Here is a 10,614-nt window from a genome sequence, read left to right on the forward strand (position 1 = left end):
ATAATAATAATAATAATAATAATAATAATAATAATAATAATAATAATAATAATAACAATAAACATAAAAATAACAATGATGATAATAATAATAATAATAATAATAATAATAATAATGATAATAATAATAATAATAATAATAATAATAATCAACTTCGTGTCAAATGTCTTTCAGAATGAATAGCATTAGGTCTCAATCGTGATAATGTCCTAATTATGCAGTCTGTAGATTTTCTTTTTTTTCCAGCGTCAAAAAGCGAATGAAAACGAAGCAAAATATATGGAGGTACATATCTTGTTTTACTTATGTTGTCTTTGTCATCAACAACCAATCACAATACGATGTCGTGTACAAGGTGGAACTACGGCAAGCAGCTAGGTTTGGCAAACCTGTGACGTTTCCTGGCTACTCAACACCAAGGAGCGGAACAGTCAACTTGGAGTCAGGTAAAATAAAAGAAACTTATGCAGTTCTGTGGTTACTATGTATTGAAACAAATTCCACTGCAATACTATGTGCCGCACAGTGGACGCCACGGAAATAATATATCCGTGCTAGCTGCCGTACAACAAGCGGATTTGCGGCAACGTCATTGCATCAATGTATTCTCGTATTTTGCTGTGCATGGGATGGCAAATTATTTCAATTCATAGTGTGTAATATGATTGAATTTTCTTTTACTTTCCAGCTAAAATCACCCTTAATTTTTTCCCAACCATCTAAAAAAGTTGCAATACATTGATGACATGGCTAAATGAACAAAGATATATCATGGCACACAGCACACTAATGTGCCACAGCGCCGTGGTTGGGAGTCAATGTTGAAGTTTATATAACTAGAAAATCATTAACTGACGTCTTTACCCGTGTGCCAAATTGTAACACGATACAGCAGCACAATAATCTTTCTTGTAACTTTTTCCCTGCAGGTGTCTCTTGCAACAAAATGAAACATCACAGTCTCCTCCTTTTCTTGTTCTCCTGTCTTCTGAGTGTCCTCTCTCATGTGGACGCTGAGCATCAGAGACAGCCCCCCATTGTCGAGAGTGCAGCTCACTTATCCGGCCACGGTCGCCTTGACAAAAACATGATCCAGGATAAAGAGTGAGCGATGCTTCCAAATTGCACAAGCTATTACACTTTGCACACACCCAACTTGCAGTGTGCAACAATTTGTCTTTTGTCTCACAGTCACATTATGGAGCATTTAGAGGGTGTGATTGACAAACCAGAAAAAGACATGTCACCTCAGGAGCTTCAGCTTCATTATTTTAAGATGCACGATTATGATGGCAACAACCTGTTAGATGGGCTGGAGTTGGCTACAGCGATCACCCACGTCCACAGAGAGGTAGAAACTCAACCCCCATTTTTTGTGGCTTTAATCAATAATTCTTTTGATGAAGGGCTTAAATCGCAGTGCAGTTGAATGAATGTCAATTATTTGTGACTTTTTGCTATTTGAGAGCTTGCCCACAACACCTGGTATCTATCTCCTGCAAATAGCAGATGGTCCACTGTTTATGTATCGTGAATTGTTATGTTATTTCATTGTCTATAGCTTTATTTTATTTATTTTTTTAATTCAAAGTGACTCAGCTGAGTGGTAGGATGGCGCCCTCTATTGACCAGCTTGTATTCACAAGACTGCAGCTTCTTTTTACATGTACTTTTGGTTATTTGTTTGTTGTTTAGGAGAGAGGAGATAACGGCAAGCCAATAGGAGAGGAAGATCTCATGAAGCTGATTGATGAAGTTCTGAGGGACGATGACAAGAACAATGACGGTTATATAGATTATGCAGAGTTTGCCAAATCACTAGAGTAATACGTCACCCTGCACAATACTGTTTTCTTTTTTATGTTCACAACAAAGCTGTAAAGGAGCAATGGCTTTCCGTAAGAGCGCCAGTCTCTTTTGCAAGGACCAGTCAGTTTTGTTAGTAGCAAATTATGTTTACTCTCTCATCTGGAGCAGTAAACCTGCCGGTTCAAAACAGTAGAACGAACAATTCAGGCTAACCCATGCAAGCAAAATCTTCCATGCAAGCATTTTCCATTCTTGTAGTTTCCTACAATTAGTGCCTCATTAAAGGCTGATTCACATCAAACAACCAATGAAACGTTGTCTGCCACTGGGACAGTGTATAAGCGCTGTATAGTGCCGCTACTTGCAGCATTTTAGGATGAAACCTGCTATTTCTTCCTGAAAGTTGTATCTTTCTATCCGATGAATGTCAAAAGTATTCTACATATGAGCCAATAGCTGTCATCCTCACCGTGTTTGTGCATCCAGCGGTTACGTGACAGGAAAACATGAATGTAACGCAGTGCTGTCCTGTGCAATGCTGCCTCTGTATCACTGAACAAGACTAGTCGCCTTGCTGCTGTTTAGTTGGTCAACCCATGAAGCTAAGCTCACGCACAACATGCTCATACATATACGCACACACACACAACTTCACATATAAGCTGCCTCGAGAAAAAACAGCTTTCAAATTCATCTGTGATTTTTGATAATGTACAGTTTGTTATTCTATAAATATATATTTTGTCATCTCTTATCTATTCTTCACAGGTTGTTTAATACAAATATTTAAAAATAAATGCATAATAGATCTAGAATGTGAACTATTAAAATCTGTTATCAACAATGTTATTGTTTTTGTTTTTATTGATTTCGCCGACCCCAGCTAATACACACCTTAAAAAACGATTTAAAATAATGAAAAATAACGTTTACACATTTTTTTTGTTCCGTCTGAGCTGTATACAATGATATTGTGGCTATGAACACCAGCAGCACAATTATTGCTCAATAGTTAAACATTTGACAATATTCTCATCCAAGTCACAAATGAAACATTACAGAGAACATGCATGTACTTAAGTTTGCTGATACATGCTTAATTCTAAGTGCTTAAAATGCTTAGCTCCAATGAGAGGAGGGCTCCAGGGGCTGCATGGATGTCAAAGAGAACATTGTTGAGGTCAGGTTGCTCCTCACATGACTGTACCATTCTTCATGCTGCTGCTGAGAGCTCACCTGCGGTGTGACGGAAGGACACGAGCTCATGGGACCTTGAGGGTGATGGGGGTACACTCTGGCAGGCAGCACTGCAGTGACGTGTGGAATGTGGCCCAGGGGCTGGCCGTAATACTGTCGGGCCATGGATGGTGCCACATGCATGCTGCCCAGTAGTGCCCTGTGGCTCGACATCATACCCAGTGGGTGCACTTTTTGGGAGACCCGCTCATGCTTGCGCTGTTTGGCTCTCCTGTTCTGAAACCACACCTATTGACATGCAGACAAGACAGGGATGATTCAGCAGACAAGAGACAAATGTCCTGCAGTCATTACTGACATTTTAGTACAATAGTGTTAGCAAGCAAATTGCTTGCCCCAAAACAATTTTCAGAGTTATTTTTCCTTAATTCTTGATGTACAACAATTCCATGAATTCATATTTCTCTCGGAATCACGGGAAAGTCCATTTTAAAACCGCCCAACTTAAATTGGATTGAAGTTTGTCGCCTTGAGTTTGACCTATTTTTGAAACGGTATACAGTATTTTTCAACTCTGCTGGTTCACCAAAAAAATCCTAACACTAACCCCTAACCCTCATCATTTTGGAGTAAAAAAAGTTGACTATCGTCTGTCCAGTCCCTAGCAGGTACCTGAATGCGAGCCTCGTTGAGCTTGGTGATTCGGGCCAGCTCCTCTCTGTAGTAGATGTCAGGATACTGGTTCTGTCCAAAGGCCATCTCCAGATGTTCCAGCTGCTTGTGGCTGAAGGTGGTGCGGAGGCGCCTCCTCACCGGGGACTGAAAGGCTCGACTCCGTCGACTAACACTCGCAGCCACAGAGGTCTCACACAATGACCCCTTGCTCAAAGAATCTCCAATCTCTGCTTTCAGGATGAACAAAGAGGGTGAGGTTTTGCACCTTTACTTCAAGACAATTCCTCAGATCCTGTTTCCTCATTTTCTTGCATTTCCCACATTGGCATCCCGCAAAAAGCATGACTTAACTCGTTAGCTCAATGATGAGGTTTTTGATAAAAGAGGGATTACCCAGACTTGATGGTTCCCACTGCCATGAAGCAACATGAGAGCCAGAGAGCTTTTGCAGCCAAACACAAGCTTGTGAGAAAAAGTTACCAGAAACGCAGGGATTTGACGCAGATTATTTCCACAACTACCAGCAAAGGGACTAATTTGCCAGAGTGGGGGACTGAGCTAACTTTGCCCTGCCACACAAAAAAAGGCCAATTTGAGTTGTCTATGTTGCTTGCATGTTAAATGTGACATAGTGATGTCATTCTTCATTTTACTCATATTCATTATATATATAAAATACTGTATATATAATACTGTCACACATACCAGTGTCGCCATTATATGCATGCGTTATTCACCGTTATCATTATTCACATATATATATAGTATATATAAAATTTATTTATTTATTTTTAATTTTAGTTTATATTCATTGTAAACAGTCTGTATTCAATCTATTCTATTCTACATTATAGGTGTACACTAAAATGTAATGAATTAAAATTAACTGCTACGATGGTATTGTTTTTCCCATATTTTAAAAGAAGGATTATGAATAAATATGGTTTTGCAAACTTACCTGCAGTGGAGCTGACAGTGGCCATGTTAGAGAACACGTCCGCACAGTCCTGGTGGCTCCTCGTTTCATGCCCTGTTACTTTTACTTGGGCCATCGCTGCAGTTCACTGATGGGATGGTCAGCGCTATGTGGCCATCCAACACTCGCACACACAGCCCAGCACCAGCAATGTCACGTGTCTCCTTACCTTTGTGTTCTCAGGTGTGGATGAGACCACCTGGGACCAATGTGACATAACAGGGTGGGTGAAATCAAATATTTCAGTTTTTAGTTTGTTTGGCAGGTGTTTTTGCTTGCAGATCATTGGGGTCATGCAGTGGATTGTGATTTATAAATCTAGTAAGATTTAGTTTATGTTTTGCTGTTAGTTAGTTAGTTAGTTAGTTAGTTAGTTAGTTAGTTAGTTAGTTAGTTCATAGAGACTTTGTCAAATTGATTTATAAATTTAGTAAGATTTAGTTTAGTTTTTGCTGTTAGTTAGTTAGTTAGTTAGTTAGTTAGTTAGTTAGTTAGTTAGTTAGTTAGTTAGTTAGTTAGTTCATAGAGACTTTATGTCAAAATTATTTATAAATTTAGTAAGATTTAGTTTAGTTTTTGCAGTTAGTTAGTTAGTTAGTTAGTTAGTTAGTTAGTTCTTAGAGACTTTATGTCAGATTCGCAGAAAGAAATTCTTTATTATGCAGGCTGTGTGTGACTGATGAAATCTTTCACATTCTCTTTCACATATGAAGGATAAAATTATCCATTGTGATAATTGATTTCAAAATAAAATATATGAATCTGAATGATTTAAATGAAAAACTGAGGTTTTATGAAATATCCTTGGCGAAAAGCTGATAACACGTTGGACTGCCCACTCATGGGGCACTTATGGAGTGCGCCAGAAACGTTCCAGGACTGATGTTACAAAAAGATGTGGATGGACGATTAATTGCACGGAGAAAATCCACACCAGACTGAGAATATGCAAATTCCACACATTAACACGGAGCTAAGAGTCTACCCCCAATCCTCAGAACTGTGAGACAGATGTGTGCAACCACTAGTCCATCATGCCACACTGGTTTAATAAAATTCTTCCAAAACATATGTCCATGTAGTCACGATATATGCTGATGCCAGCATCTTTTAGTGCCCGTGGAGCCCACTTTTTCCATTTTCCTTCTGGAAAAAAAATCAACACCATATTTAGCAGAAACCACACATCACAAAAGAGATCATTCAATATCATTTTGCACTGTTGGAATTGGTTATTTTCATTTTAGTGATACATAAAAGATTACATCATGTATGTTGCGCTCACTCAGCTCATACAACTGGTGATGGGTAGCGGAGACGACGGTAATTAAATGAAACACAAAAGAGCTGGTAAGTGGGAGGATATGACCTGGGTATTGAAGCGCGGATCAGTGATTGGTTCCGTGCAGTTCAAGTAACGCGCATTCGTGCGGGGACGAGCAGTGTCAAACTCATGGACAGAGCACATTGTCAAACAAGCAAAGAGCAACGCGCCACCGGTAAGGTATTTTAAATCCTTTGGTTTTTTTTCCCATTCATGATCTGCCAATGATGTTTTGTAGCTTGTCATGCTGATCGTTTGGTGAAAGCACCATTTTAATCCGATATTTAGTATTAAAGTCCAGTAGTTCGTTTGTCTGGAAAAACATTCAAAACGTCGCGCTGTTTAGCTTTTCCTGGTTGCAAGGAATTCTGGTTATTCACGTTGCATGCTGGGCGATGTATCTTTATTTGGTATTGGGCTCATCCATCATATTTGTAATCCTATTTGTATATGGAATAATGAATGTGAATTGTTGTCTATATTGTTGTCTTCTTTTTTGCTTAAATAAAGACAACAATTCACATTCATTATATGCAATTGCATATGCATTTCCATTTTAATATATCAATGGGGTTTTGTTTGGTCTGCAGGTTTATAACCTGCTACTGCTACTGCTGCTGCTAATGTGGATCTAAAGAAACTAAAAATAAACACCACAAACTGAGTTGAAACACCATTGTTGCTCTTTTGGTACCCCTTTCGACGGGGAGAAGTTGGAATAGCCGAACAATGTAGCATATCATATAAAAGTCCTTCATTAAAGTCCAAACGTGCTCATGTCCTCCTCAAGAAATGAATTGCATGTTCCTCAATACAAAGTTACTTTCGTTGGAAATCTTGTTGTACTCATCATAAAGATGAAATGAACCACACAACTGTTTTCGTATAAGTTCCAGCCATATGTTGTGCGGCTTTGTATTGTCCTCGGTGACAGTTTTATAACTGACAGATGGCAATGAACCCAATGCATAGGCCATGCTTGTTATTGAAAGGAATGTTACCAAGATCATGTCTGACTTTAAAAAAACAAAACAAAGGTTAGGGCTTCAAACTAGTGTAACACTTTTGAACGATAATTGAATAATTATTTACCATAAGTTACTTCAATGGACCAGTTGGTTCGGCTGCAAAAGCTGAGTGATCGTTCAAATGAGACACTGAGATGATATAAAGTCAAATTCATAAATATTTAAAAATATTACTCTGTGTGCTTGCCATCAAAACCACAGACAAGTGTAATAGCAATTATTTGTGCTTTTAATTCAACAAAAGTGAACATAAGTTGACCACACTAAATTATATAATGTTGAAAGAAACAATATTGCTTTCTGCTGGAAATATGAACTATATTTAATACAGAGCAACCCAAGCATTGTCTTCTTCTTAACCGTTAAAATAAACTGTTAATACACTCCCACTTCCCAAGCAGGAACTGCGAACATGCATGTGGTTATATGATAAGACTGTTTTTAATTTCATGAGGCAAAAATGAGAGGCTCAATAAAAGGCACAGGGCTCCTATGACTACAATTTTCTAATGACTAGACTACAACCATTAAATAAGCTAGCTACATGACATATTAATGTGACTAAATGTGAAAACGTACACACTTTTCCATCCTTTACAAAGATCTGGCAGATCAATACTACTTTCCACTTTTGGCCACTTCTTGCACAGCTTCGATCCACTCCTTTCGCTCTTCGGCAGTGGCCGCCTGCAGGAAGTAGTGCGTTTCCTCAGAGGTGATGATCTCAAACAAGTTGCCGTCAACGTCGTATCTTTTGGCTGTAATGGCGGGAGGTAAACGGTTGAGAGATGAAAAAGGCCTGAGGGGGAAGAAAAGGGACACTGTGCGCTTCTCACCCACCATCAGGGACGAAATCCACAGCCGTGACCACTGAGCCCCGCAGATAGATGGACCCCAATGGGTCAGCACCCTAAATTGGAAAAAAAAATTCGTTACACTCTTTGCCTATTTGAGTTACAAGCGTAATCAGGGAACAATTGAAATTTGTATCGCGAGGCATGCATCTTTGCTCCAATTTAGGTATACACTCGACAGCTATTAGAGGAGGGCCATTATTTGAGGTGAAATGTATTATTTACCTTGGTGGGATCGTAATAATGCATGTAGGCAGGGTCGTTCCTCAAAATGAATTTCCGGACTTTCCAGTTTTTTCTCTTGTGGCCCTGTGAACAATGGAGCAATCCAAATCAGAATTTTCAGCATGGAGATTAGACTGGAACGCTTTGTACACTAGTTTGCCTTGAGTTAGTACCTGTTTTAGCAAACAGCCTTGTTTGACAATATTCCCTCTGAATTCTTCTTTGACAAGAGTGTCCTCGTCACTGGAGTAGCCTTCGCAGAAAAAGCCGCTGTCTGCCTGTCACAATGCAGCACATGCTCCAAAATCTCTTAAAATCTTCAAATGTCATTTTCTAAATCAACCTATCTGATTCGCCTGTCTAAATCAGGGATTGTCAACCGGTGGTCCGCGACCCTTTAGTGGTCCGTGGCAGTATTGGAGGTGGTCCGTGGAAATAGAAAATAATGTAAAATTTTTCAAAATAAAATTGATTTATTATTTAGACTGTTTATTTTCCAGCTAATTATTTATTGCAGGTGGTCCACAAAATTGGAAATGGAAGATAATCGTAGCATTTTTTCAATAAAATTGATTTATTTAAACTTTATTTATTTTCCAGATATTTATGAATCATGTACTCATCCAAATGTAGCTGAGATTCCCAAAATAGAAAAACAGATGCAAATAAATACCCTTGGACAAAACCAGTTGAAAATCCCTGGTCTATACGAATGACTTTGCTGAGCATATTAGTGTGACTGCCATCAACTTACAAAGTAGTAAAAAGCCTCGATCTGATCCAAGAAGACGGACTTCTCACTGCTCACCGCTCCCTCCTTTGAAAGATCGCCGGCGGGCTGCAGGTAGCCCTCGTTCAGAAGACCCGTAGCTAACATAAGCGCCTCGGGCCTGTTCCTGGCTTTCTGCTTGGATATGAGCCACTCTAACACCGTGGAACCTTTTAAAGAAAGTATCAAAGTGAAACTTGCAAGAATAAAAATAAAAAGGAACCGTGACAAAAAGCAACACTACCAGTGAAGCAGTGGTTGAAGATTCTATTCTCTCGCTCCAGTTTCAATTCCTTCACCCCTTCATCAGGGTCCCTCAGTTGATTATACAGCTCACTAGAACGACAATGGCACTTTTTTTCTCAAGATTGTCGCATTAGTAACTTTATGGTAAGACTTTCATGAGCTTACGTCAGGTTGACGGTGTCGGGCAGGCGAATGGAGCGTCTGGTGGACTTCCTGGCAAACTTCTTGCCCCCTTGCAGGCACTGAAGCGCCCTCTTGATGTCTTTGACCCACAATTCCCTCTCCTCTGTGTGTGACGCTTGGAAGAAATGCTCCTGTTTCTTCTGTGTGGTGATCTTGAACACCAACTGAAGAATGAAATGAACTCACTGATGTGCACTTCTGCTCCAAGTTGTGTTTGTGTGTGTGTAAACGACACAATATAGACATACCATTCGGTTGCCACAGTCCTGACAAGGACTGATAATGGTGGCCCCCTGCAGTGGGATCATCCCTTTGGGAGACTGATCTGTTTTCTTCTTGTAGAAATCCAGCCCGTCTTCAGACAGCACCGCCCACACAGCGGTCCAGTAATTTAACAGTGAGCTCTTTGAGTCAGGAAAAACATGACATTAGATGAATATTTGTACTTGTGGTGATATTTTGTACGAAAATGTCAATATGATGATGTGAATAGATGCGTCACTCCCCCCTCAGGATGACCTTTCATAATTTAACTCATCTTTTTGTCTTTCAAATGCCGCATTGGCGCTTTCTTGTTTAACGACTACTTCCCCCTTTTTCAACATCTCATCTGTCTATCTTTGTCAAACCAAGAATCATTTGTATTGATCAATCACTGTACGATTAGCGGCACCAAAGTTAAATTCTTTGCTCAACTTTGTCCCTTATTTGAACTTGTAATGGCAATGCAAGCAGCCTTTGTGTTGTTTTATCCCTGCCGTAAGAAGACATTGTACAGCACAAACACTCGAGTGTAGTAGGATATAAAAGGTCGTTTAACTAAATGATGTGACACTTAATACAAAACACGAGCTGTCTTATGATCATGCTTGCAGAATTGCGTTGCTCGAGAGTACATAAATAACCTTGGGTACTGGACCACCTTGTTCGAGAAGAATGATCACATGACAGCCCCTCTGGTGTAAATGAAATACACTTGCCTTCAGTTTAGCACAATGAATAAAATGGATAATTTTTCCGTCTGAACCACACTGGAAAGGTCAATAGAGGAAGTGAGTGTTCTTACCTTTTTGACCAAGTAACCCTCTCTTATTTGTTGAGGCTCCATCACTGTTACTTCACTCAGTGCTTCTTTGCCGAGCCGGTTGACCGACTTTTCCTTCTTTTTCTATCCCCACCGCCCCTTTTTTGGATTTTACTTATTTTTAAAAATATTCTTCTGTTTGCTTGTCATCAAAACTACTGACAAGCGAGCAGGAAGTGGCTTTCTGGGTGGGGGTTTGTGTGTGGCAGATGAACCGGCCATCTCCTTCCTCTTTTTTTTTTGT

The 10,614-nt window shown here is 39.6% G+C and overlaps 4 protein-coding genes across 4 annotated transcripts in view; 2 read left to right on the forward strand and 2 right to left on the reverse strand.

The window, feature by feature from the left end:
* The first annotated feature begins 327 nt into the window (after positions 1-327).
* mcfd2 (multiple coagulation factor deficiency 2, ER cargo receptor complex subunit) lies at positions 328-2,653 on the forward strand. Its single transcript, XM_049735712.1, has 4 exons — positions 328-446; positions 930-1,104; positions 1,192-1,351; positions 1,696-2,653. Exons 2-4 carry the CDS (start codon positions 947-949, stop codon positions 1,825-1,827), a joined length of 450 nt encoding a protein of 149 aa, XP_049591669.1. The 5' UTR covers positions 328-446; positions 930-946; the 3' UTR covers positions 1,828-2,653.
* A 39-nt stretch (positions 2,654-2,692) lies between these two features.
* On the reverse strand, positions 2,693-4,750 carry prop1 (PROP paired-like homeobox 1). Its single transcript, XM_049735710.1, has 3 exons — positions 4,640-4,750; positions 3,679-3,908; positions 2,693-3,294 (listed from the first exon to the last, which is right to left on the reverse strand). The coding sequence occupies exons 1-3, from the start codon at positions 4,731-4,733 to the stop codon at positions 2,929-2,931; spliced, it is 690 nt and encodes a 229-aa protein (XP_049591667.1). The 5' UTR covers positions 4,734-4,750; the 3' UTR covers positions 2,693-2,928.
* Positions 4,751-6,088: 1,338 nt separating this feature from the next.
* Positions 6,089-10,614, forward strand: part of LOC125978265 (golgin subfamily A member 7B) — a 126,544-nt gene continuing 122,018 nt past the window's right edge. Inside the window, exon 1 of the mRNA XM_049735445.2 lies at positions 6,089-6,156. The gene's annotated coding sequence lies outside the window, so the exon portion shown is untranslated. The remainder of the gene's footprint in view (positions 6,157-10,614) is intronic.
* plek (pleckstrin) lies at positions 7,218-10,610 on the reverse strand. The gene is made up of 9 exons (XM_049735438.2): positions 10,353-10,610; positions 9,535-9,690; positions 9,269-9,450; positions 9,102-9,193; positions 8,843-9,027; positions 8,262-8,366; positions 8,089-8,172; positions 7,850-7,919; positions 7,218-7,767 (listed from the first exon to the last, which is right to left on the reverse strand). Exons 1-9 carry the CDS (start codon positions 10,392-10,394, stop codon positions 7,628-7,630), a joined length of 1,056 nt encoding a protein of 351 aa, XP_049591395.1. The 5' UTR covers positions 10,395-10,610; the 3' UTR covers positions 7,218-7,627.

This window comes from Syngnathus scovelli, chromosome 12 (assembly GCF_024217435.2).
Source record: "Syngnathus scovelli strain Florida chromosome 12, RoL_Ssco_1.2, whole genome shotgun sequence".
Classification (NCBI taxonomy): domain Eukaryota; kingdom Metazoa; phylum Chordata; class Actinopteri; order Syngnathiformes; family Syngnathidae; genus Syngnathus; species Syngnathus scovelli.

What these genes read in the sequence shown, in the direction of transcription:
- mcfd2 (XM_049735712.1), top strand. Translation starts at nt 947, where the DNA reads ATGAAACATCACAGTCTCCTCCTTTTCTTGTTCTCCTGTCTTCTGAGT. An exon ending in AACATGATCCAGGATAAAGA is followed by an intron (nt 1,105 to 1,191) that starts GTGAGCGATGCT and finishes TTTGTCTCACAG; the next exon opens with TCACATTATGGAGCATTTAG. An exon ending in TCACCCACGTCCACAGAGAG is followed by an intron (nt 1,352 to 1,695) that starts GTAGAAACTCAA and finishes TTTGTTGTTTAG; the next exon opens with GAGAGAGGAGATAACGGCAA.
- prop1 (XM_049735710.1), bottom strand. Translation starts at nt 4,733, where the DNA reads ATGGCCCAAGTAAAAGTAACAGGGCATGAAACGAGGAGCCACCAGGAC. An exon ending in CACTGTCAGCTCCACTGCAG is followed by an intron (nt 3,909 to 4,639) that starts GTAAGTTTGCAA and finishes TCCTGAAAGCAG; the next exon opens with AGATTGGAGATTCTTTGAGC. An exon ending in TCAACGAGGCTCGCATTCAG is followed by an intron (nt 3,295 to 3,678) that starts GTACCTGCTAGG and finishes GCATGTCAATAG; the next exon opens with GTGTGGTTTCAGAACAGGAG.
- plek (XM_049735438.2), bottom strand. Translation starts at nt 10,394, where the DNA reads ATGGAGCCTCAACAAATAAGAGAGGGTTACTTGGTCAAAAAG. An exon ending in AAGGCTGTTTGCTAAAACAG is followed by an intron (nt 8,173 to 8,261) that starts GTACTAACTCAA and finishes CATTGTTCACAG; the next exon opens with GGCCACAAGAGAAAAAACTG. An exon ending in ATTATTACGATCCCACCAAG is followed by an intron (nt 7,920 to 8,088) that starts GTAAATAATACA and finishes TTTCCAATTTAG; the next exon opens with GGTGCTGACCCATTGGGGTC.